The following is a 27,406-nucleotide window of genomic DNA, read 5'->3' on the forward strand; positions in this document are numbered from 1 at the left end:
ACTACTGTGTACAACAAACTTATCTTTATCATTTTTTCCCCTAATGCTGTATACATTGGAGTACTTTTCATTTAATGTGATATCATTGTTTCTGGCTTAGGACAGCAGGAACTGCGTGCAGGCTTGGCGTCTTCTGAATCGGTAATCTACGTTCCGACTCTCTAGGACCAGAATGGATTAGTCAATAGAAATGAACAATGCATGAAATGGTCATTTACTTTAAATATTTTCAGCACATAAATAATTAACCCGCCTTTATTGTGTTGTATGGTTCTGTTGGTTTATTAACATTCAAAAGAAAGATATATACATATATACAATATATAGAGATTTATATATAAAAAATCCCACATCGGTACATTGTTGTGTTTTGTACAAGTTGTTGTATAGTACCAGGTGAACATTCCAGGTTCTGTACACACAATACCATCAGTTCCTCTAGCAGTATAAGAAGCTTGGCACAGAACCAGATGTGCCATTTGCCGGAGGAAAGGCTGCAACCTGCCTTACACATCTCCATTACGGTCGTCTCCTTCACAGTTAAAAGGGGCAAAACATTTATTTATGGCACACAAAATGAACACAACATTGTGTACACACCCAACAAAAGAGAGTTGTGCTACAATGTCTTTGCTTTACAGACTTCTTCTAAATCTATATACAAATCAGAATCTCTTTTTTACGAACAGGATGGAGTCACAAACACAATGTCATTGCAGTTGGGCCACAGAAGATGCTATTGTTCATACACACACCCAGAAACCTTTGTCATTAAAAGAGAGAAAAAAAAAGTCACTTCGCTGCAATGATAAAGTGGAAACATTTCCACGGCAAGGACTCAGCCTCTGCAGATGGGGAGAAATAAACATTTGAATCTGCTGAATTCCACATCTGTGCAAGTGGATATGAAATGGAACCACTTGTGCATTGAACCTCAGACAATGAAGCACAATGACTTCATGAAGAGCTACAATATCCTTGAGCTTGATAACCAGAACCCTGCACAAATGCTTTAAAAAAAAAAGGGAACCTCCTATCACGTGTTCTGCGCCTCCTTCTATTGAAAGACACGACTATCACAGCAGTACAAATGCTACATGGATTTTATTGAGCTTCTTGACAATGCAGTGTGACAGCCCACTCGAGTGATGACTACAGACTGCAGATAGAGAATCCAGATCTATGCATTGTTTTATTCAGAAATACGCAGAGATAGTATGTATTCTAAAGCATTTCAGAAGAGGAGGTTGAATCAGTTGCTACAAATAGTAATACCTTGTGGGTGGCAAGATAATGGGTATACAGTAAGGTGATAAGGTACCATTCGGTGACCTGCTTGTAGAAAAGGCATCCCCCCCTATCAGATATGGAATAGCGCAAGACTATCTGCGTGTGGTGCCACGTTCCACTCCAGAGATGTGATCCACTCTCCATTACCCTTGTATGACAGTAAGGGAAGAACATCTGGAAAAGACGTTATCCCCTGATCAGTCCAATAACACATTCCATAATGTAGACAATATGGTGTCACTTGTACCCACTGTCTTTTACACAAACACATTCCACTATGTTGTATTATCAACAATCGTTTGGTTTACAGGGCTTGACATTGTGTAATGCTGCTTGGAGTTTTTCAGATTTTTTTTTCTTTTCTCCATCCACCTACCCAAAGGCACCGTAGTTAGCAATCCAGACTGTGTTCCCATTTATACACTTTGGGAAGAGAGTGTCATTCCCAGCAGTACTTGTATTATTGAAAGGTCAACGGCGACATCGCGACTCGGATTATACTGCTTCTGGTAGTGCACAGCACATCCCCTGCAGAGTATCAAGGACATGGTGAATGCCGGGGTGCTATTAGATTTGTACGTGTGTACCTAGAGCCTGGAGGTTTTGTATGCTGGACAGGATTTTTTTGTGGTGGCCGGCTAACGTGATGCCGATTTTGCAGAGTTCACTGAAAGAAAAAGAGAGAAGACAGTTTACTAATAACCATTGCAAGCCTTACACTTTAATGACAGCTTTATATATTAGTTGCAGAACAAGGCATCTCGGAAAGTCAGCTAAATATGTGTCCACATACATCTCACTTCCTTGCGCATTTAATAGCCCTTCTAGCCGCGCCATGCCGTAACTCGGTAGCTCTGAGCGTCTTTTTGTGCAACTTTTTACCATCAAATGCAATTCGCAAAGTGATGTAAATAGGATGCACAAGCAGCTTCTGCTGATTAAAATGACGTGTGGCATGCCTATATTCTGTGTGCAACTGTGGCTGTATCTGCATGCAAAATGCTACGTAACAGCGTCGATGGCTGATACTGTAACATAGCATTTTGCATGCTGATACATATGTAGTGTATAATGATGTTATACGTATAGGACTTATGGGCACCATGATGTGAAGTTCTGGAGAGAAGTGACTACAACTGTTAAAGAAAAAAGCAGAGCTCACATCTAGTGCAAAAATTGTACGATATACATGCATTGTAATTAGCTACAACAGGCTAAATTGTGGTGCACAGCATTTCTTGGCTGAGATACTGTGCATTGTAACTACCTGACATTAATTTCCTACCTGTTGGTTAGGTACAACACTGAGTCTAGGGTGACGTATCCTGCCATTGTGAAGTGTTCTATGTACTGGCTCATCTTAATTGCCTCTAGCCACTCTTCCACGCTAGTCACCGTAAATGCATCCTGTGTACTTGGGTCTTGCCTGTAAAGTAACAAAGAGTCAGGGTAGAATCAGGCTGCTTTGCTTTTTAAAATGCACATATCAACTACAGCACACAGCATGCAGGCAAGCAGGAACTAGTGAGATCGATGACATGCTCTATGACCAAGCAGGGAGGCACTGAGTTCTGCTTACACAATGGCTATCACAAATTCTAGCTCATGTTGATGCTAGTCTATCTCCCTTGGTTAATGTCATAAAGGATAACTATATCTAACAGAATACAGTATGAGGTGTTCCTCCTCGTGTGTTTTGCTCTTAATAACTGTATACCAGGCATATGGGACACTTACAGAATGAGGAACACCTTGCCTGTTATTTTTTTTTATGTAGATAGAGATTATTTAAGATGGACCAATAGCTAATTATTGTATTTAGTTAAACCCCCAAACAGTTATCCCATCACTTTCTCCAAAACAATTACAGGAGTTGTCCCAAGTATAAAGAACACAGGGCTTGATTCAGAGAGGGACGGAATTGCAGAGTCGTACACAAGCATCTGTGTAATTCCATTCATCTAAAATGCTAATGCTGCAGCGGGAGGCTTTAGGAAACAGACGCCTCCTTGCTGCATCTGTGATCCCAGCGCTGCAACCGAGGTCACAGCTTGGGATCACCATCGCAACCGCTCCACCCCCCAAACGCCGCAGCCTGTCAACCATGCTGCGGCTTGGGGGGTCTGCAGGACCGTTCTGCCCATGCAGACCCCAAATCATCGGAGATGTGTGCTGACTATCGGGTTAGCATACATCTCTGTCACATATTGGTCAATCACTTTAAACAAAGACAAGTGAATGGATGAATATTTCCCAGAATCATCTATATACAGAGACTGACGCTGTACTATGGATGTCCTTCTCTCAGGCTTACCATGCAGAGCTGTTGGCGAGTTCATTCAGGCAGCTCGGGGTGCGTATGAATTTATCCAGAATGTTGACGATTTGACCAAACTTCGGCCGGTCGCTTCGGCACTTTTGCCAGCAATCCAACATCAGCTGATGTAACACTACAGGGCAGTCCATTGGAGGGGGCAGGCGGTACCCTTCATCAATTGCTTTAATTACCTAAGAAGACATATTTAAAGGCTTTACCATTATGCCAGGCCCATTCATTACATTTCTCTTGATCTTCCCGTGTAGACCATTTCAATAGACATCATTACACTCTTTCATTTTCCTGAAAAGATGTAAAGCTTTGATGTGATTAATACTTGTGCTAATGAGTATTTGCCCTTCTTTCACTGATAAAAGACATTCGTATGATTTATGTGCTGAATAGAAAATCACTTACAATAAAAACCTAGGAAATCCAATATGTTACTGTTTCATGTAAAACAAATGTTTATAAAGAATGGTCTGCAAATCTATAATCCCATAGAGATAACGGAAATGCAGATATGCAGGTGTCTCTATTCTGCTGAGATTGCTGTATTTGATGTTTTCAGATCAGAGATTCTTACGGGGAAAGGAAGTAATAACAGTACATTGATAACATGAGTATACGATCAGTGGTCAGTACAGTCCTGGTTCTGATTTACTTGTCAGATACCTGAAATACCTCAGTCTGTTGACAGAATTATATGTTGCAATATTTTTTCAAATGAAAAAGAAATAAATGTATAATATTTAATTGTAGTTAATGCTAAATTACAATATGATTCAAGCACTTTGCTGTATACAACCCCCCAACCTCAAATTTTTCCAAAGTCAGTGCAACTGTGCCACTTAGTAAGAGAACATGAACATCAAAGTGTCATGTGTAACTGTTTGCTATGGGCTACATTAAAGAGTCATGTGAAACTGTTTGCTATGGGTCACATTAAAGAGTCATGTGCAACTGTTTGCTATGGGCTGCATCAAAGAGTCATGTGCAACTGTTTGCTATGGGCTACATCAAAGAGTCATGTACAACTGTTTGCTATGGGCTACATTAAAGAGTCATGTGCAACTGTTTGCTATGGGCTACATTAAAGAGTCATGTGCAACTGTTTGCTATGGGCTACATCAAAGAGTCATGTGCAACTGTTTGCTATGGGCTACATCAAAGAGTCATGTGCAACTGTTTGCTATGGGCTACATCAAAGAGTCATGTGTAACTGTCTGCTACGGGCTACATTAAAGAGTTATGTGCAACTGTTTGCTATGGGCTACATTAAGAGTCATGTGCAACTGTTTGCTAGGGGTTCCATTTAACTGTTATGTGCAACTGTTTGCTATGGGCTCAATTAAAGAGTCATGTGCAACCGTTTGCTATGGGCTACATTAAAGAGTTATGTGCAACTGTTTGCTATGGGCTACATTAAAGAGTCATGTGCAACTGTTTCCTATGGGCTACATTAAACTGTTATGTGCAACTGTTTGCTATGGGCTACATTAAAGAGTCATGTGCAACTGTTTGCTATGGGCTACATTAAAGAGTCATGTGCAACTGTTTGCTATGGGCTACATTAAACTGTTATGTGCAACTGTTTGCTATGGGCTCAATTAAAGAGTCATGTGCAACTGTTTGCTATGGGCTACATTAAAGAGTCATGTGCAACTGTTTGCTATCGGCTACATTAAAGAGTTATGTGCAACTGTTTGCTATGGGCTACATTAAAGAGTTATGTGAAACTGTTTGCTATGGGCTACATTAAGAGTCATGTGCAACTGTTTGCTGTGGGCTACATTAAACTGTTATGTGCAACTGTTTGCTTTGGGCTCAATTAAAGAGTCATGTGCAACTGTTTGCTACAGGCTACATTAAAGTGTCATGTGCAACAGTTTGCTATGGGCTACATTAAAGAGTCATGTGCAGTTGTTTGCTATGGGCTACATTAAAGAGCCATGTGCAACTGTTTGCTGTGGGCTATCATTTAACTTTATTTTTACTGGAAAGTGATTCTTCAAATCCACCAATTCAGCCCCTACTGACCAATGTGCAATCTGACAACTACACGTGCACTTTTGGCAGTGGAACCCTATAGGCTCATTAGATAAGTGGATAATACGGGACGTGATTTTAGTTTACCAATGTCCCACACATCTCAATAATACAAATCCCATGAGAACTTGCATTGCCAGACCGTTCTCCAGTAATGTAGGAGACCGCTTCACATAACTCACATCTTGGTTAGACATTTCCCAGTAAGGCCTCTCTCCATACGAGTTCACTTCCCACATCACAATACCATAACTCCACACGTCGCTTGCTGATGTAAACTTGCGGTAGGCTATGGCCTCTGGTGCTGTCCACCGGATTGGAATTTTACCTCCCTTATGGGGTAAAGAGAAAATACACAACAATGAAACAGGTGGAAGTCAATGAAAAAAAACCCAGACATGCAGTCACATGATGCAGCCTTTACTAACAAAGTCAATTGTCAAAATCTTTCTTCACCTTTTATGAACACTAGCAAGTCACCAATATGCACTGACAGATGGAAATATGTGATATACAGTACTTGGAGACATTGGCCCACCAAGAGTTTTCTGCTTTATAACAATTGCCAGGTACTGTAGCACAGGATGAAACATAGCAAAAAGGGGTGTAGTAGTTTGAAAGATAGAGAGGCTTTTAGGCAGAATACTATGGAAAAGGAATGGGACTGAAATCAAGTGAAATAAATACGACATACAGTATAGGGTACAGTATTTGCAGGAGGAACATGCAACGTGGCTAAAATAGATTATTGAACCACTGGACATTTTTGGGGTAGGAATTAGATGATCAGTGTTCATATTTAACATTAATCACACTGCTAGGATTGCCACTACTTAGAATCCTGGTATGATGTTTTATTAAACGTACCCTGGTGGTATAAGCTGCTTCAGGGTCATCTTCCAGAACTCGAGAGAGGCCAAAGTCTGAGACTTTACAAACCAAGTTGCTGTTGACCAAAATATTTCTGGCAGCCAGATCTCGGTGGACATAGTTCATGTCCGATAAATATTTCATCCCAGATGCTATACCTCTCAGCATCCCCACTAACTGTATCACAGTGAACTGGCCATCATGTTTCTGCAAGGTAAGAAAGAGCATCCTTATTAATATTGGAAGGTGCACAGGTAACAGTTACAGCATAATGCAAAAGGCTGACACAAAAAGACTTGGAATAATCAATATCCTACATGTCTCTGAGTTACATAGAAGATGATGTCCTTTATAGATGGAGAGCCTGTTGTCACCCCCTCCCTTCCTAGATTCTCTCCCATTAACGAATACTAAATACAGTAAACTAAATACCAAAGTCACTCATCACAAAGGACCACAATCTGCAAAAAGTAATGACACAACGTTTACATGAATAACCTAAGCAATTCAGTGTAATGGTTCTCGCAGTGTAGGGAGCTCTGAAGGTCCAAAAGTGGGTAGTAGCATGAGAGAAATGTTGGAGGTGGCTAGGAGTGGTTACCATGTAGAAGGAGAGCCATAGTTCAGAGGTAGGAGGAGAGCCATGGGTCAGAGGTAGAAGGAGAGCCATAGGTCAGAGGTAGGAGGAGAGCCATAGGTCAGAGGTAGGAGGAGAGCCATAGATCAGAGGTAGGAGGAGAGCCATGGGTCAGAGGTAGAAGGAGAGCCATAGGTCAGTGGTAGGAGGAGAGCCATAGATCAGAGGCATATAGCAGAAGGAGTTGGTTATTATTTCAGTGCAAGAGAATTAAGTTTCAAATGTATTATTCCAGAGGTTCCCAAATGCGGTCCTCAAGTCACCCCAACAGTTCACGTTTTAGTGATATCCATGGCTCACCACAGGTCGTTAAATCAAATTGAGTGAGGTACTAATTAAGTCACCTGTGGTCAAGAAAAGATATCCTTAAAACCTGGATTATTTGGGTGCTTTGAGGACAGCGTTTGGGAACCTAGGTATTATTCACTGATCTTTCTGGTAAAGTATCTGTCATGGGGTTCTGTATCTAAAAGCACTGAACAGATACAGTTTACTTTAGACATTCAAGATGGAGTCAATAAAGATTTTTATTCCTGCCATCTAGAAAGCCAGCTGGATGGCATATATACACTTTGGAGAAGTCGATCTTAAAATCCACGTGGCTTCTTTGCATCAGAGGTATTTACATTTTGCTGTAAGGTTTTGCCGTTTTCAGTATCAATGCCTGTCATTCTTATGCTCCATTGTTTCATGGAGAGTCTCAAAAATAAGTGAATGGAACACCAAACCTTTAACAGGTTGTAACCCAGGCTGTTCACAGAGATAAGAGCTAGACTAATTTGCCAAACATGCTGCAGCAGACCAAAAATGCTTGCCACTTGGAGCATTGTTATTTCCAAGCCAGTTCTCTGGGCCATCTAGATTAGATTGGTTAATGGTTATTTTTGCTTAACCATGCCATCCTCCAACCCAAATGAACTAGAGCATTCTTAGAGGACATTTCTCATATGAGGTTCAGAATGGACAAAAAGGTGGCCAGTGGGTGCAATGCACATGGGAAAATGGCTTCAGGGAGGCCTTGCACTGCACATCCTCGACCCAGGAGTGGTGTGCTTCTGTGTCTTTTCTATACTTGCATCCGATAGCTCTTCAGGAAGATGGCATCTGCACAGAGTCTAGCACAAACTCCTGAACTGCGCTTAGCTCTCTTCTGGGCATGCACCATCTTTCAAAATACGTCACCAGGAAGATGGCACAGTTAGCAACTGTTCTGGGGTGGACTGCAGCACATATGCCTCTAATTCCATTAATATGCCTGTGAAAGTAGCAGTCTCCCACATAGGAATTAAGGCAATTCTTGCCATAGCAAAGAAAAGCATTTCTATTTAATTAAATAAATCATATCATATGCCTTAGGTTCCTACAATTTTTTTTATTTTTTTTGGGGGGGAGGGGGGTGGGTGGATCTTCTCAGTTGTCACTGTATTTGCCCAAATGAGTGGGCATTAAGTAAACAATGCTTTGGATAAATGACAGGCATTCTGTAAGAGGACGTAAAGACAGCTCAATGACTAAAAAATTACTTTCGCAATTGTTATTTCAAGATTTGATGGACAGGTGCCCTGTCCTTGATATACAATTTCCATCCTGTAGATTTTTTTTCAATTTCGAGGTCCTTCTGAAAATTCAGATGAAAGGAGCAGAAGTAATAGAAATAATAAACCTTTTGTCTCACAGGTCATGTCTCCTGGTTACTTTGGTTGCTGAAGGCAGATGATCTGTGGCTCTTTGCTCTCTTTTCAAGATGGGATCCAACAAAGTGCCTTCAAACATCAAGATCTAAAGATGTTCAAGTTTGATGATTTGGAAGTTGAAAGGAGGAAGTTGTTGGCTTTAGAGATTGTGGATGTAGTAATGAAAGCCTTGGTCAGCACCAGGAACAGATCTTACAATCATACAGTGCCATCTATTTCAGGATTTGGGAAAAGGTTTTTGTGTAGAAAATGAATTTATACTGTTGGTAACCTAATACCAATTTGCAGCATATGTAGTTTGCTACATTGCTAATTATTAACTAACAGTATGCTGACATACCATAATAAAGGATTATTGTCGCCAAATGCTTGCCTTAATTTTCCTTCCTTGTTAGTTTCCAACACAGTATAATCTCCTCTCATATTAATTTACTTTGCTAGAAACTTAGAATGGCTGACAAGAAACATGCAACAGAGACATCTGTCTCATGGTGTTCACTTAATTAGAGCAAGGCCCTTCACCTAACACTAAGAACAACATAAACAAACAGATGGTCTTCACTACTGCACCATTATAAGTGGAATTAAAGCTACCACTCCAATGTTTGGCAATATGCATGGGGGGTGGGGAAGCGGTGGCGACATGGAGCATCCCAGAAAAGGGGGAGGGGGTCAGTTTTATTTTCTTGGCGTGCCGAAGCCAGTGGCTGGAGCAGCGTGATTTAACCTGGACATCCTTGGTAACATGAGGGGTACCAGAATGTCAACTTGGTGTGACTGACAACATTCAGAATGTCAACATGGGTGTTATTTTGACATGCGACATGTCGATAATCACACTGTTGACATTGTCAGAATGTCGGCATTGTAAATGTAGACAGTTGGCATGTCGACATAGCATTTTAACATATTTCAATCCTAACTCTAATCCTATCCTAAGCCTATCCTCACCGCAGTCTATCCACAACTCTAAACCTAACACTAACAGACTGTCGACATTATGACAATGTTGACATTATGTCCAGGTTGACATTGTGAATGTCAGCATTGTGGTGATAATGACTACATACCACAAAAGCAGAATGGGCCTTGGAAATATGAAACAACTGCACCCTACCGATTTGCATGGCATTAAACAGAGCATTAATACCTCATTGATAATTAAATGTCACTATCTACATATGATAATTCATCTTGTTGTTACCAGTCATTGCTAAAACTGTATTTCTTTTTTTCGGGTTACTGTGATTAGATACTATTACATTGTATCAATTTAAGGGCCTGATTCAGAGCTGAATGCTCTGACCAGAGCGCTCGCTCTGAATCAGGGCCCTCCTACCTGTTTTTGGAGCGGCCTCATGGACGCTCGCATAGCTGTGGGTTACCACCCACAGCTTATGCGAGCGTCCATGATGATGGCCGCGATGGTCAAAGACCATCGCGACCATCGGACTTGCGACGAGACCCTGCGGTAGGGTCTCGCTTCCGCAAGCCCAGGAGTGATTTTGGCTCTATCAGTCCTCATTTAGAATTACATTGCTACAGGAGGATGTCTTAAAGCTGTTACTGTCCCTCTCTTCTCTACAACAGGAGAAACTAGGTACTTATTTACACTCAGGCCCTGATTCAGAGCGGGACGCTCTGACAGAGCGCTCGCTCTGAATCAGGGCCGGCCTTCCTGATTTTAGAGCGGCCTCCTGGCCGCTTGCATAGCTGTGGGTGACCACCCACAGCTATAGCAAGCGGCCAAAAAGATGGTCGTGGTGGTCAAGACCATCGCAACCATCGGGCTTGCGACGAGACCCCTGTGGTAGGGTCTCGTCTGCCGCAAGCCCTGGAGTGCTTTCGGCTCTATCAGAGCCAAAAGCACTTCCACTGACATCACTTGTGATGTCAGTGGGGCCGGACTCAGACGGTAGGCGTTCCCATGGGAACGCCAACGTCTGACAGCCACGCCCCCGGCACGCCCACTAAAGGGGGCGTGCTGTCACTCACCATCGACAGCACGCCCCCTTTGGTGTGAGACCCTGAGCGACGTATTTCTCGTCGCTCGCCGGGTCTCGCGCATGCGCACGACGGAGCTCCCTCCATCGTGCGCATGCGCATTCACCAAACATCGACCCGCTTGCGAGCGAACTTCCCTCGCGAGCGGGTCTGAATGACCCCCTAAGTCTCAGGGCCTGATTCATCAGCGGTCGCAAATGCAACTACATACGCATATCGAGCGATTGTTAGCCATTGCGCATGAGCCGCACTGCCCGTGTACTGCGGTCGCATTGTGACTACGTACACACGGAAGAATCCATCACAGAGTGAGTTACAGGATGTGAGTGTTTAGGTTTGGTGACGGGGGAGTGGTGGGAAAAACGCAGACGCGCCTGCCCGTTTGAACGCTGTTGCTGGGGCGTGCATAAATTAGCCACTGTGATTGCATACGCAGCATGAGAGCCCACTGCGTGCAACGAGACTTGCAATGTCTGCAGCAGGTCAGACCTGGTGTAAATACTGCGTGACTGGCCAATGTGCGTCGATGGTACCGATGTTTATGCAGGTAAGCGACGTCATACGCAAGTGAGAAGGCAGCAGTGGGCGTCTGTATGCTGGCTCTGCTCTGGCAGGCATTGGCATAGTTATGCAGCTGCGTTCCGTGCAAAATGTAAGCTGTGATGGAATTGGCAATCGCTGCTGAATCAGGCCCTCAGGTTTAAATAGACTCCTAGCCACAAACTACACTGGTTAGGTACATTTTTATTACATCTTATTACAAAATGGAAAATGTAACCTTTGTCTGTAAAATAAAAAAATAATTGAATAAATAGTAGAAGACAATTACAAAAAAAAAAGGCGTTTGGAGTAGTTTAGGAGGAACTTCTTGCTGTCATAAATGCTACAAAATAAAATACAGATTAATAATCAATCACTACAAACCATGGCCGACATTCAGAGCCACTCGCTAGCGGCAGTACGCTCGTTCCGAGCGATGTTCGCATATCTGCGCATGCGTACGTGCAGCCGAAAAACATTTGTATGCAATATAGCGAGTGCCTGCTATTTTGAGTGACAGAATGAGGCGTATGTGGGTGGTAACAGGGGAAGGTGCTTGAAAACGGGGAGTGGAGATCCGTTCGCAGGCGTGCTTAAAGGTCAAAACGGGCGTTTTATGGGTGTGCATAATTAATATAGCAGCGTCAATGACCACGTCACTTGGTTTTTTTTAACTCAGAACTGCTCGCAAAATAGCGGTTGAAAAAACCAACCACAAGAATAGCGAGCAGTTCATATCCTGTTCGATGTACTCGATTAATCTAATAAATAGCGGACATGACGTATGGTGCGAGTGGCCAGGGGGCCTTTTTAAGAAATAAAAGAGCGTATGTTTTGCTCGCTCGTTCAGACTTAGAGGTGTGAACAGACTGCAATGTGCGAACGGATCATTTGCATAGCCACCCCTTGTTTTTGAACGAACGAACGCAAATAGCGAACGGCTCTGAATGAGGGCCCATGTTTTAAACCTAATATTGCATTTTTCCTACCCTACACTCTTTGGCTTAGGGTCCGATTCACAACGGATCGAAACTGCGATCGCGACTACGCATGCAGTCTGGCTACGAAGATATACTAAACCATTGTGATCGCTTTGTCGTCGCAGCACTACAAAGGGACGCCCACCTTACCTTACACACATCCGTAATCCTTCACTAGACTGCAAAACCATCGGTAACATCGAGTACCATCGCAGCCTCACGCACACTTGCACAAGCTCTGACCTCACTCAGAAATAACTAACTTCATCATACGCTGTGAGCACTCGAGCTGCGTATGGCATCGCAGTGGCTAATTTATGCACGCCACTGGCACGCCTGCATTTCGTCGACCACTCCCCTGTCACCACGCCCAAACAGTACTTCCTGTCAATCACTCTGCAATGGCTCTACGTAGTCTCTGTGATCGCAGTCCCGAGCGCATGGCTAGTTCGCGCAAGCACACTGCAATGCATATGCAGAATGCAACAATCGGCCGATGGCGTGCGCAATCGCAGTTGCCATCCGTAATGAATCAGGCCCTTACTCCATTGAAGGACCCATTTAATTTCCAGAGCTACAGGTTCTCACCCCACCCCAAACTTTTATTGCTAAGAGTTTCTCATTGGTGAGCACTGGAACAGCTGGAGGCCTATTATAGTGCAGCAAGCTCTATCCTGGTTCCCTCCTAAGGTCTGTTCTCAGCGTGATGAGTATATATTAGTACAGTTACTTCTGTTCTAATAAAAGCTATTGCTGCACATTTCATGGACTTTTGTTGAATAAAATATGGCTGCTGCTTTTGTAATACTATATACAGTGGCTATGAAAGTATTCACACCCTTGTGCATCAAAATGGACATACTAGGAAATTCTTACCCCTGATTAACACAAAGTATTTTGTAATGTAAGCATCCAATCAGCTTGTGCCTACCATTTTATAGAATGTACTTGATAAATGCTACCTCAAAGTTGATTGGTTGCTATGGCCAACTTCTCCACTCTTTTCACCGCTTGATACAGTACAGTACCCCCGGTCTTAGTTTAGCACTAGGGTAACATGGTGGAGTAATGGTTAGCTGGCTGTCTCACAGAACTGAGAGCTTGGGCTCAATCCCCACCATGACCCTATCTGTGTGAAGTTTGTATGTTCAGAGGTGAACTGAACTGTAACCATCTTGAAGCAAGCACATTTACGCATGCAATAGAAATAGATTTTCTAGCACCATGGGTCTGATTCAGCTCGGATCACAATTGCAACTGCATATGCAGATTGGACAATTGTTGTACTGCGCATGCGTATGAACCGCACTCATGTGCGCCGCAATCGCTGTGCGATTACACACGCAGACAGGAATCCATTGCAGAGTGAGTGACAAGCCGTGAGCGTTTGGCGGTGGTAAACGCCGTTGCATGGGCGTGCATAAATTAGCCACTGCGATTGCCTACGCAGCCTGAGTACTCACTGCGTGCGATGAGACTTGCAATTTCTGTGACGGGTCAGAGGAGCCGATGTACTTTGATGTTACCGATGTATACGCAGGACTGCGAGGTATTACAGATGTGAGTAAGCAGTAGTGGGCGTCTCTATGCTGGCTGTGCTGTGGCAGGCATTAGCATATTTTCGCAACTGCATTGAGTGTGATTACGCAGCTGCAATTGCATTTGCGATCCGTGCTGAATCAGGCCCTATTCTAACCAAACAACAGTACATGAGGCTATGGCAACGCGACAATTCTAATGCTGGCCATAGACTAAACGATAATGGAGACAATCCAACCAAACAGGGTTTCCTAGTGTACAAATACTAAACGATAATCATTCTGTAGTGCATCAGCCAAATCTGAACGATTATCGTCAAACGTATGGCCAGCTTTAGTCAGTGCAAAACCATGCAACACAAACAGATAAGTTCCATGTTTACACCCACAGCTCTAACGACCGCTAGGGTGATGGTCGCGATGGTCAGAGACCATCGCGACCATCAGGGCTTACGACGAGACCCTAGGGTAGGGTCTCACTTGTCGTAAGCCCCGGAAAGCTTCTGGCTCTGTCAGAGCCGGAAGCTCTCCACTGACATCACTAGTGATGTCAGTGGGGCCTCCCCCAAACGGTAGGCGTTCCCATGGGAACGCCTCCGTTTGGGCTGCCACCCCCCCGGCCCGCCTTCCAAACGGGGCGAGCTGTCAATCAACATCGACAGCTCGCCCCCTTTGGAAAGAGACCGGCGCTGTCGGTCGTAGCGGGTCTCACGCATGCGCACGAAGGAGCCGGCTCCCTCGTGTGCATGCGCACTTGACAAACATCGAGGCAGCCGTGCGGTCGTAGACCGTACGGCTGCCTCTGAATGAAGGCCTGAGTGCTGGGAGCCTGTCTCACCCCCTACTCATTGTAACTCTCCCCTCACTACAATAAGCTTCAGTGTCCATTGATTCTCCTACCTGCATCACTGTGTTTTCTCTTGCTACTGCTGCTGCTGAGTGAGCTCCGATCTTTAAACACTGCAGTGAGCTTCCTGGTCACATGACACATCCAAGGTGTACAGCAGTGCTTAAGGCTAGCCCACCATACTCAAAGGCATGCCTCTATTAGCTCTCCTTCTGTGCAGCTTATTGCCCATGGTGTGGCCCCACCCCCAGCTCTGGAAGCAGTGTCTGACTATACAGAGGTGAGTCTGAGCTGTTGCTGCTCATCTCCCTTGCTGTACCAGGTAGCTCCACAAAGCTGGTGAGTGTTAACTATAAAAATGATTACAATAAACAAAGAAGATGTTTATAAGTTATAAATATCTTCTTTGTAGTATTCTAATAGTTTTTATATCAAATCTCAGGAGTATCACAGGGGAGGCTCTGCCTCCCCTGACTGCACGTCCCTGCTTGGCAGATGTTGTGCGTTTGAGCCACACTGAGCATACGCCTTGATGGTTACTGAACAGAGACGCAGAACAAATTTGGCAGCAAGAGCTTTGTATATCAATGGGCGATCCCGGGAGGTAACAGCTGGGTGGCTAGGCAGATGCAGGCGTGATGTGGGTGTGTCGCTGACAGCAATTGCAATAGCGCTGACACAGGAGTCCATGTTCAGATGGGGAACTTGCACTTGCCATAGAGTTGGTGCAAGCTTTGATGGTGCGAATTACGGTACATCCATGGTGCGTCTAAAGACTAAAGACACACCGATATGGATTAGCGCTACTGAAAGTGCGAGTACAGCAAAGGATGCAACCTCGTCCGCGTGCACCTCTGTTTTCGGCTTTGTCAATGACAAGATAATGAGACGACCCCCTCATAATTCCTGCTTTCATTTCTATTTGATTAACCACCTGTAGCAAACACTTCTATTATTTTGCTATCTGTAAATCTTAAACTGCCTGAGGTAACAAAGGGGATTTGACAAACCCTTTGTCTCTCTTCTGCAGCAAATGTAAGGGGAGGACATAAACGGATAGTGAGCTAATTACTAGGAATTGATTTTAGCATTAAGTTGGATTTCAGTCCTCGCTAGGAGGAGGATAAGAGGAAAAAAAAATCAAATGTTATTAAACCATGCAATTAACAGCAGAATAAGATGAAGCACATCTCGGGGCTTCTGAGATCGCCAAATGTGACAATGGACATGAAGAGAACGTGAGTGATAGGGCGGTACGGAAATTCCCAGATCCTTTGGGCACACGGCCACTTGTGAGAGGGCAGCTGCTTGTGTTGAAGCATTATGGGCCTGATGTAGATGTGCGCTCTATTGCAGACGCAGTGCTATCGCCGCAGCTAATGGTATTCGTACAGTGGGCCTGATTCAGAGCCGAACGCTCTGACCAGAGCGCTCGCTCTGAATCAGTGCCCTCCTCCATGAAAATGGAGCGGCCTCCTGGCCGCTCGCATAGCTGTGGGTGACCACCCACAGCATATGCGAGCGTCCATGATGATGGTCGCGATGGTCTTGACCATCCGACCATCGGGCTTGCGACGGAGATCCTGCGGTAGGGTCTTGCTGCCGCAAGCCCTGGAGTGATTATGGCTCTATCAGAGCCAAAATCACTCCCACTGACATCACTAGTGATGTCAGTGCGGCCGGCTTCAGACGGTAGGCGTTCCCATGGGAATGCCTCCATCTGGTAGGCACGCCCCCGGCACCCCCACCAAAGGGGGCATGCTGTCAATCAACATCGACAGCACGCCCCCTTTGGTGCGAGACCCGGAGCGATGGAGAGCCCGTCGCTCGCTGGGTCTCGAGCATGCGCACGACGGAGCTCCCTCCGTCGTGCGCATGCGCAATGGGGGAACATCGACCCGCTTGCGAGCATCCTGCGCTCGCGAGCGGGTCTGAATGACCCCCAGAGACACCCATTGTTTGCGACGCTAATCCATAGCTGTGCGTATTAAAACGCACCATCGGTTGCACTGGTCGCACCATCGAACATTGCACCAGCCCTAAGGAGGCGCAGATTATCCATCCAAACACAGCTGCCTGTGTCAATGCAACTGCGTCTGAAGAGGAAGTCACTGACCATGACATGCCTGCGTCAAGCCAGCCACCCCCATTACCACTATAAACACCCACCGAAATTGACCTTCTCTGCATCCAAATTCGTTCTATGCCTCCCAGCTGTAACCGTCAGAACATATGCACAGACACTGCATGCACCTCCTAATTAGGCCCTATATGTTGTTTTTATATGCTTGTGTGATGAGCCATGCACCTTATGGTACCAATGCAGATGCGCCATGCGCCTTATGGGACCAATGCAGAGTTGAAAGTAAGTTGTCCATGAAAGTAAGTTGCCCACAATTGTACCCATACAACATGCAATGGAAAACAATGTGGCTATTTGCCCATATGCAGAGCTGTGCGCATCTATGCAACCGCATTGCCCCTATCCATATGCTCAGTTTCATAGCCGCCATCATTATTATCAGTGTGCACCCCCATCAGCTCTCTCCTTGGTGCAAGAGATGCTTCTGAAAACAGAAGGATCTCTGTGTACGCACATGTCTGGACAGCCCGCGTTTCCGCTCTCAACATACCCCCGCTAGAATTAGCCTACATGCCAACGCCCTGTTGCCACCCAGTTTCGCATCTTCAGCTGCAATTGGAGATGAAACCAAGTTTTGTACAACTTGGCGTGGCCCATAGAGGAGTGCGCTCGACTGCAGAGCATATGCTGTGCGAAAATGGCTGCAGAGCATATGCTGTGCGAAAACATACTGTTCTCTGATACGGCCCACTGATACAGGGCTCCAGCTACTCACGTGCCTAATGCGGCCAGTGCACATCACATAAGGCACAGGATTCATTACCTTTGAGACGCTAGAGAAGGCGGAGGAAGTGCTCAAGCAAGCGGGACAGTGCGGTCTAGAGATCAGACACGGTGAGAGAGGAGGAGGAGCACTACAGTAAAGAACACGCTTCTGTGAAGAGGGTATAATAGTGGGATCGGAGGAAAGGGAGCTGAAGGAGAGGGCAGCTGTGGGGATAGATAGAAGACAGAGGAAGAAATAGAGAAGCTAGAAAGAAACCGATAATTGCAAAGTACCAGACCTCTATCGTAATTCATCCAGAGCCAAAGGCAAGACATTCAGTGAAAGAGCGCTAAAGCTGGTCACACACCTCAGCGATGTGCCAACCCAGTGACCCAGCAATGCGATGTAGCGATATATATGGCAACTCCATACAAACTGCACGATCCACTGTATGACGAAGCAATATGTATGGTTACAGGTCCTTGCAGCAGAACGGTACCAGTTGTGTCCAAGTTTTCAGGGGACTCAGTGAATGCTGAATCACTGCTCAATAAACTATTGGGTTGGGGTATAACTAGAGCCACATACTGTAACCTCCAGCTTACTATGACATCTACCTAATTGTTAATATAGGAACTCATCTAGAATTGGATGAATGTCTTTTTTAAAAAGCATAAAAAACACCCATCCATGCTGCCCGTATACACAAACATCCATATGGAGACTTTGTCGCAACTTACACTTGTCACAACTTACTATTTATGACTGGAGAAGCAGAACAGGGATGAAGTTGTCGGCAAGCAGAGGACAGTACAGGGGTGATCAAGCAATTATGTAGACCTGAACACGCACACATATACACCTGTCAGGAGGCTTATCATTTGCAGGTAATGGGGGACTTGCGCAATGCAATGTGATTATGATGATGACAGCGCTATCTAACTGCTTCTGATTGGCTGATTGCAGTCTTAGGGGGCCCATACATCTAATGCCCCAATTCCCCATTCTGCCACTACGCAATCTGTCAACAGATTGGCGGCCGTCAATGATTGGTGAGCCGTCGGTAGATTGGGGAAATTTAACATGTAAAAAAATCTCCAACTGGCTAGATGTATGGGTCCCATTAGAGAAAATGTAGCAAGCGGTGTTATGAGTGGGGAAGTGGACTAGTTTCCCATAGCAACCAAGCAACCAGTCAGCTTTGAGATAACATTTATCAAGTACATTCTATAAAATAATCAGTAGAGCAGATTGGTTGCTATTGCCAACTTCTCCGCTTGTTTTCTCTTTTCTCTGCTTGCTACATCCCCCCATAGTCTTCTTCAGCTCCACCCATCATAGGGGGACAAAATTCTGCAGTGCGGCCATCTTGATGGGCACAGCTGTGCACTAAGCTGTGTAAATCAGCCATCATGCTGCAGTAGGTGACAAATGTCACTAAACACTTTTTGTGTAGAGATGATTAATTATATGTACTTTAGTGTTCAGAATGCCCTTATTTATAGTAAATGTATTTAATAACTGAAGAAACGGAATATTTGCATATGTAATGCAAATATTATGCAGTTGTGTTCAGTGATCCATGAGGGACAAATCTTAAAACGGAAAGGGGTCACACTTCTTTTACAATGCAAACGATGTTTCAAGACTTTAACATAGAGTACATCTAAAATAGATCTAAGTGGGTAATTAAAGACTCGTTATAGTCATACCTTGCCTCTATAATAACATTAGCAAAACCTTGTCGCTATATGCTGAGGCAGCAGCTATGGAAGAGTTTTCTATGTCCTTCAGAAATTCCATTGTCCCTGATTAAATCTCAGGCCTGCTTCTCGATGGCATGATTACTAATGGAGCTCTCTTTTAAGTGGATGTATAAGTAATGTTTCAGTTCTAAAGTTACAAGTAAAGTTTGTTAAAACATCCTGTTCTAACAGTGAGATTGTACTGGATATGTGCCACATAGTTCATCAGTGGTAGTATGTCTGACACAAAGGGATGGTGGTGCTATTAGGTGAACTTAGGGGGTTGGCTAGGGCACCTTAGGTTAGGGGGCACCTAAAACGCTGATGAGTGATGATGTTCCTCTTCCAGTGTTTGTAAGGTCACCACTCCCAGCACCGGACACGGACATGAAGGAGAAGCAGCTGGTATCTACTTAAGATGTGTACACACTAAGCGATGTGTGTACCCAGCGATGCGACCTGCGACACCCCTGCCGACAGGCCGACATATTGGGCGGCCGGTACACACTACGATCTGGTGCGCGATCACCTGATATGTCGCCCCCTGCAGCATCCTGGCATCGTCAGGTTGGCCTGCATGTAGGGGCGACCTGATGATGCTGCTGACAACCCCATGGGAGCGAGCACTGGATGACATAGAGAATACACACTAAACGATTTTGAACGATTTTTGGAATAATATGCCTGATTCCAATGCATCGGAATCAGGCATATTGTTCCAAAAATCGTCTAATGTGTACTAGGGGTGAGTGGGTTCCTATATAAGGTACCCGCGTCGGCGCCATTTTCTCACTCGGCTGTGGACAGTGAAGAGGGAGGGTGGGAGTTAGGGCTGGCTGGGCTGTGTAGTGTAGTGTAGTGCAGTGTTGTGCTGTGCTGTGCTGCTGTTGTCCATAGGGTCTGTGTCCACTCCTTCAAAGTCCATAGGGGCTGGCTGGACTGTGTTGTGCAGTCAGTTGTCCATAGGGGCTGTGTCCACTCCAAAGTCCTGTGCAGTGTCCCAGTCCTAAAGGGGTGCTGTAGTGTTGTCCAGGGGGTGCTCTGTCCATCAGGGATGCTCACCCCAAGTGCAAAAAAAATATATTTTTTCTGTGTTTGTGAATTGTGTGCACTGTGGCTGCACGTGCATCAACAAAGGAGCCGCACCAAGCGTGCGCCTGTGTCATAAGTAAAAGGCCGGCTGGCTTGTCCGTTAAAGGGTGCTGTAACCCCCAAAGGGCACTCCAAACAAAATAAAAAAATATATTTTTTTGTATTTGTGAATTGTGTGCGCAGTAGCCGCACGTGCATCAACAAAGTAGTGCCAAGCGTGCGCCTGTGTCCCATAAATAAAGGGCCGGTTGGATTGACCGCTAAAGGGTGCTGTAACCCCCAAAGGGCACTCCAAACAAAATAAAAAAAAATTTCTGTGTTTGTGAATTGTGTGCACTGTGGCTGCACGTGCATCAACAAAGAAGCAGCGCCAAGCGTGCGCCTGTGTCCCATAAGTAAAAGGCCGGCTGGCTTGTCCGTTAAAGGGTGCTGTAACCCCCAAAGGGCACTCCAAACAAAATAAAAATATATATTTTTCTGTGTTTGTGAATTGTGTGCACTGTGGCTGCACGTGCATTAACAAAGGAGCGCCAAGCGTGCGCCTGTGTCCCATGAGTAAAAGGCCAGCTGGTTTGTCCGTTAAAGGGTGCTGTAACTCCCAAAGGGCACTCCAAACAAAATAAAAAAATATTTTCTGTGTTTGTGAATTGTGTGGGCTGTAGCTGCACGTGCATCAACAAAGGAGCAGCGCCAAGCGTGCGCCTGTGTCCCATAAGTAAAGGGCCGGCTGGCTCATTTCTTAAAGGATGGTGTAACCCACAAATTGCACTAGTCTCCAACAAAAATAAAAAATTATATTCTGTGTTTGTGTGCGCCTTAGCCGCACGTATATATCAATATAACATAAATGGAGGACCAAACTTTCTCCGATAAAAATAAAATAGGGAAAGATCAAGAACCACTTCCTCCTAGTGCTGAAGCTGCTGCCACTAGTCATGACATAGACGATAACATGCCATCAACGTCGTCTGCCAAGGCCGATGCCCAATGTCATAGTAGAGGGCACATACAATCCCAAATGATAAAGTTCAGGAAAATGACCTTGAAGAACACATTTAAATCATCTGAAGAGAAACGTAAACTTGCCAATATGCCATTTACGACACGGAGTGGCAAGGAATGGCTAAGGTCTTTCCCTATGTTCATGACTAGTGGTTCAGCTTCACATGACGATGGAAGCCCTCCTCCCACTAAAAAAATCAAACGAGTTAAGCTGGCAAAAGCACAGGAAGACATCACAAATCCCCAAGGAGAGTCCAAGTGTGGTGGTGGTTGCGATGCCTGACCTTCCCAGCACTGGACGGGAAGAGGTGGCTCTTTACACCATTTGCACGCCCCCTGCAAGTGCTGAAAGGAGCACCCACAGTCCACTTGCTGATATGCAAATTGAAGATGTCACTGTTGAAGTACAACAGGATGAGGATACTGGTGTAGCTGGCGCTGAGGAGGAAGTTGGCGAGGAGGATTCTGATGGTGATGTGGTTTGTTTAAATCAGGCTCCGGGGGAGACAGTTGTTGTCCGTGGGATGAAAAAGCCCATCACGGTCATGCCTGGGCAGAAGACCAAACATTCCACCTCTTTGGTCTGGCAATATTTCTATCCAAATCCAGACAACAACTGTCTTGCCATATGTACCATATGTAAAGGTGAAATAAGTAGGGGTAGGGACGTTAACCACCTAGGAACATCCTCCCTTACACGGCACCTGCAGCGCGTTCATAAAAAGTTAATGTCAAGTTCAGAAACTTTGGCTAAGACCGTAAGCAGTCCAGGGACATTTAAATCCCGTTGTCCTGTTGTATCCAAGCGCCTGCAAACCACACCGTCAACTCCCTCCTCGTCAATTTCCTCCTTAGTCAGGATCGGAAGTAGTCCTGCAGGCCATGTCACTGGCATGACTGACTCTCCTATCCGGGATTCCTCCAGAGGATCCTGCATTGCTACGCCTCCTGCTGCCGCTGCTGCTGTTGCTGGGAGTCATTCATCATCCCAGAGAGGAAGTAGGAACACCACTACTTTTACTAAACAATTGACCCTCCAACAGTCCTTAGCGAGGAGGATGAAGTACGACAGCAGTCATCCTGAAGCAAAACGTATAACTGAGGCCTTGACTGCTATGTTGGTGTTAGACGTGCGTCCGGTATCTGCCATTAGTGCAGTGGGATTTAGACAACTGATGGAGGTAGTGTGTCCCCGGTTCCAAATCCCGTCTAGATTCCACTTCACTAGGCAGGCGATACCGAGACTGTACAGAGACGTCAGAAAAAGTGTCCACAGTGTCCTGAAAAATGCCGTTGTACCCAATGTCCACTTAACCACGGACATGTGAACAAGTGGAACAGGGCAGACTAAGGACAATATGACTGCGACAGCCCACTGGGTAGATGTATCACCTTACGCAGCAACAGCAGCAGCGTCACCAGTAGCAGCATCTCAGAAACGCCAGCTCATTCCAAGGCAGGCTACGCTGTGTATCACCGGTTTCAGTGAGAGGCACACCGCCGACAACCTCTTAGAGAAACTGAGGGAAATCATCGCCCAGTGGCTTACCCCATTTAGACGGAATTGGTTCGATTCCCATCAGAGGAAGCCCGACAGCGCTGGAAATCCCGATCGTGGAAGGTAAGTATCCACTAACCTAACCTAACCCCCCTAACCCTCCTTAGGGGTGCCTAACCCTAACTCCCCCCCCCAAGTGCCTAACCCTAATCCCCCCTCTAAGTGCCTAACCCTAACCACCCCCTTCCCCGCTGCCTAAACATAAGTCCCCCGGGGGGGTGCCTAACCCTAAGTCCCCCCCGGGGGTGCCTAACCCTCCCTCCCCCTAGCCTAACCTTAACCCTCCCAGGGGGGTGCCTAACCCTAAGCCCCCCCCGGGAGCCCTAAACCTAACCCTCCCCCCCCGCGGCTGTCCGCTAGCGGCGCCCGGCATTACTACGATCGGGATGCCGGGCGCCGGTCTCCCGGCATCGGGGAAATGCGGGCGTCTACATCTAAACGCCCGGCATTTCACCCATGCCGGGATAAGACAGTCGGGAAGCTGGCTGCCGGTATTTAGGCAGTTGGCTTCCCGATTGCCTCCAACTTAGACTCTCCTGGGGATTTGTGATATCTGACAACACTACCAATATTGTGCGGGCATTACATCTGGGCAAATTCCAGCACGTCCCATGTTTTGCTCACACAATAAACTTGGTGGTGCAGAATTTTCTGAAAAGCAACAGGGGCGTGCAGGAGACGCTTTGGGTGGCCCGAAAAATTTCTGCCCACTTTCGCCATTCAGCGACTGCATGCCGAAGACTGGAGCGCCAGCAAACACTCTTGAACCTGCCCCGCCATCACCTGAAGCAAGAGGTTGTGACGCGGTGGAACTCAACCCTCTATATGCTTCAGAGGATGGAGGAGCAGCAAAAGGCCATTCAAGCCTATACTAACACCTATGACATAGGCAAAGGAGGGGGTATGCACGTGACTCAAGCACAGTGGAGAATGATTTCTGTGTTGTGCAAGGTTCTCCAGCCCTTCGAACTTGCCACATGTGAAGTCAGTTCAGACACTGCCAGCTTGAGTCAGGTCATTCCCCTCATCAGGCTTTTGCCGAAGCAGCTGGAGAAAGTGAAGGAGGAGCTAAGACGGAGCAATTCCGCTCGCCATGTGGGACTTGTAGATGAAGCCCTTCATTCGCTTTGCCAGGATTCCAGGGTGGTCAATCTGTTGAAATCAAACCACTACATTTTGGCCACCGTGCTCGATCCTAGGTTTAAAGCCTATGTGGTGTCTCTCTTTCCGGCCGACACAAGCCTGCAGAGGTGCAAAGACCTGCTGGTGAAAACACTGTGAGCTGAAGCGGAACGTGACACGTCAACAGCTCCTTCTTCATTTTCTCCCGCAACTGGGGCTGCCAGAAAAAAACTTAGGTATCCTAAGCAACCCGCTGGCGATGATGCAGGGCAGGCAGGACCAAGTTTGGACATCTGGTCCGGACTGAAGGACCTGGCAACAATTTCTGACATGTCTACTGTCACTGCATATGATACTGTCACCATTGATAGAATGGTGGAGGATTACATCGGTGACAGCATCCAAGTAGGCATGTCAGACAGTCCGTACCTGTACTGGCAGGAAAAAGAGGCAATTTGGAGGCCCCTGTACAAACTGGCTCTATTTTACCTGAGTTGCCCCCCCTCCAGTGTGTACTCCGAAAGAGTGTTTAGTGCAGCCGGGAACCTTGTCAGCGAAAGGCGTAGGAGGTTGCTTCCACAAAATGTGGAGAAGATGATGTTCATAAAAATGAATTATCAACTCTTCCAGGGAGACCAGCCTCCAGAACGTACAGAGAGACCTGTGGTGGTGGATTCCAGCGGGGACGAGTTAATACTCTGTGAGGATGAGGATGTACACAACACTGAAGAGTGTGAGGAATCGGTGGATGAGGAGGATGAGGATGACATCTTGCCTCCGTAGAGCCAGTTTGTGCAGGGACAGATTAATTGCCAGCTTGTTTTGTGGGGGCCCAAACGAACCAATCATTTCAGCCACAGTCGTGTGGCAGACCCTGGCGCTGAAATGATTGGTTTGTTAAAGTGTGCATGTCCTGTTTATACAACATAAGGGTGGGTGGGAGGGCTCAGGGACAATTCCATCTTGCACCTCTTTTTTTTCTTTGCATTTGCATTATGTACAGTTTGGGGCCTAGTTTTCAAACTGCCATCCTGTCTGCCACTGCAGTGCCACTCCTAGATGGGCCACGTGTTTGTGCCGCCCACTCGTATCGCTTAGCATAGTCATCCAGCTACCTCGGTGAGGTGTGAGGTGTTCAGAATAGACTGGAAATGAGTGGAAATTAAGGTTATTGAGGTTAATAATAGCATAGGAGCAGAAAAACCCACACATTCTGGGATTTTAGCTGTTTTTATGCTTTTTTTAAAAAAAAATACAGATCCAAAACACAAAACCCAGAACCCAAACCACGGAAGGGTGGTTTTGGCAAAACCAATCCAGATCCAAAACACGAAGAAAGATCCAGATCCAAGACCAAAACACGAAAAGTGGCCGGTGCACACCCCTAGTGTGTACGCACCTTTATGTGCAGCTGCTCCTCCATGATGCCACCCCCACTTCCTGCCTGCCAAGGTACAGGAAGATGCATCAGAGTAGGGTCCCAAAGCCTTTTGATGACCCCAGGGATTGCGCCAGCCCTGCTACTCCCTAGAAAAGGCATACAGTGTGTGGTTTTATTAACCACATCAAAAGAGAAAGTCACTCACACTTTGTGTTGTTAAAATTAAATGACCACAGCAGTTTTATTACTAAAATCATACCTTCAAATCTTCAAACACTCAAATTTTTAAGAAAACAGAAGATACTCAAACCATAATTGAGCACCGCCTATAGAAGAGGAGCATAGCCAGAACTTTGTGGGCCCCATAGCAACATTTTAAAGTGATCCTTACCACTGTTCATTTTATGCCTCATAGCAGTGCCCTAGCTCATTTTATGAATGAAAGTCATGTTATGCCCCATATTAGTGCTCTAGTTCACATTATATCATACAGTTCACCCAGTTCATATTATGCTATATAATAGTGCCCTAAGTTAACAATATGCCACATTGTTCTGCTGCCAAGTCACATACTGCTTAGCAGGCAATTCCGGGAACCTAGTAGACAACTTTATGAGCTGGGTGCAATAAATCAGGTCCCAGAGGTGTGCGTCCTAATCCTCTGGGTCCCATTGCAATGGCACTACCTGCACCCACTATAGCTGCGCCAATGGGAAGGTGATGAAGTGACTGCTTTATTCTCCTTGTACAACATCAACCCACTTAGTCTGCTCATTCCATAAAAAATCCAGTCCATTCTCATTCCATAACATACAGTATCCATCCCAATCTCATTCCATAACACATCCTGTCCAATCTCATTCCATAGCACATACTGTCCAATCTCATTCCATAACATACCCTGTCCAATCTCATTCCATAATAAACCCTGTCCAATCTCATTCCATAACATACACTGTCCAATCTCATTCCATAACACATCCTGTCCAATCTCATTCCATAGCACATACTGTCCAATCTCATTCCATAACATACCCTGACCTATCTTATTCCATAATATACCCTATCCAATCTCATTCCATAACACACCCTGTCCAATGTCATTCCATAACATACACTGTCCAATCTCATTCCATAACACACCCTGTCCAATCTCATTCCATAACACACTCTGTCCAATCTCATTCCAAAACACACCCTGTCCAATCTCATTCCATAACACACCCTGTCCAATCTCATTCCATAACACACCCTGTCCAATCTCATTCCATAACACACCCTGTCCAATCTCATTCCATAACACACCCTGTCCAATCTCATTCCATAACACATCCTTTCCAATCTCATTAAATAGCACATCCTGTCCAATCTCATTCCATAACACATACTGACCAATCTTATTCCATAATATACCCTATCTAATCTCATTCCATAAAACATCCTGTCCAATCTCATTCCATAACACACCCTGTCCAATCTCATTCCATAACACATCCTGTCCAATCTCATTCCATAACATACCCTGTCCAATCTCATTTCATAGCACATACTATCCAATCTCATTCCATAACACATCCTGTCCAATCTCATTCCATAACACACCCTGTCCAATCTCATTCCATAACACATCCTGTCCAATCTCATTCCATAACATACCCTGTCCAATCTCATTCCATAACACATACTGTCCAATCTCATTCCATAACACATCCTGTCCAATCTCATTCCATAACACATCCTGTCCAATCTCATTCCATAACATACCCTGTCCAATCTCATTTCATAGCACATACTATCCAATCTCATTCCATAACACATCCTGTCCAATCTCATTCCATAACACATCCTGTCCAATCTCATTCCATAACACATCCTGTCCAATCTCATTCCA

At 45.5% G+C, this 27,406-nt stretch overlaps 1 protein-coding gene across 4 annotated transcripts in view; it reads right to left on the reverse strand.

Annotated features, from left to right (window-relative positions):
• Positions 1–271: 271 nt before the first annotated feature.
• Positions 272–27,406, reverse strand: part of EPHB1 (EPH receptor B1) — a 278,858-nt gene continuing 251,723 nt past the window's right edge. For all 4 annotated transcript variants that reach the window (XM_088473838.1, XM_088473837.1, XM_088473840.1 and 1 more), the window contains 5 exons: positions 6,524–6,733; positions 5,839–5,988; positions 3,605–3,798; positions 2,576–2,716; positions 272–1,957 (listed from right to left, as the gene is read on the reverse strand). In XM_088473838.1, coding sequence (XP_088329964.1) covers positions 1,858–1,957; positions 2,576–2,716; positions 3,605–3,798; positions 5,839–5,988; positions 6,524–6,733 — 795 coding nt within the window. In that variant the 3' untranslated portion in view covers positions 272–1,857. The remainder of the gene's footprint in view (positions 1,958–2,575; positions 2,717–3,604; positions 3,799–5,838; positions 5,989–6,523; positions 6,734–27,406) is intronic.

This window comes from Taudactylus pleione, unplaced genomic scaffold (assembly GCF_031769625.1).
Source record: "Taudactylus pleione unplaced genomic scaffold, aTauple2 ptg000142l, whole genome shotgun sequence".
In the NCBI taxonomy this organism is placed as follows: domain Eukaryota; kingdom Metazoa; phylum Chordata; class Amphibia; order Anura; family Myobatrachidae; genus Taudactylus; species Taudactylus pleione.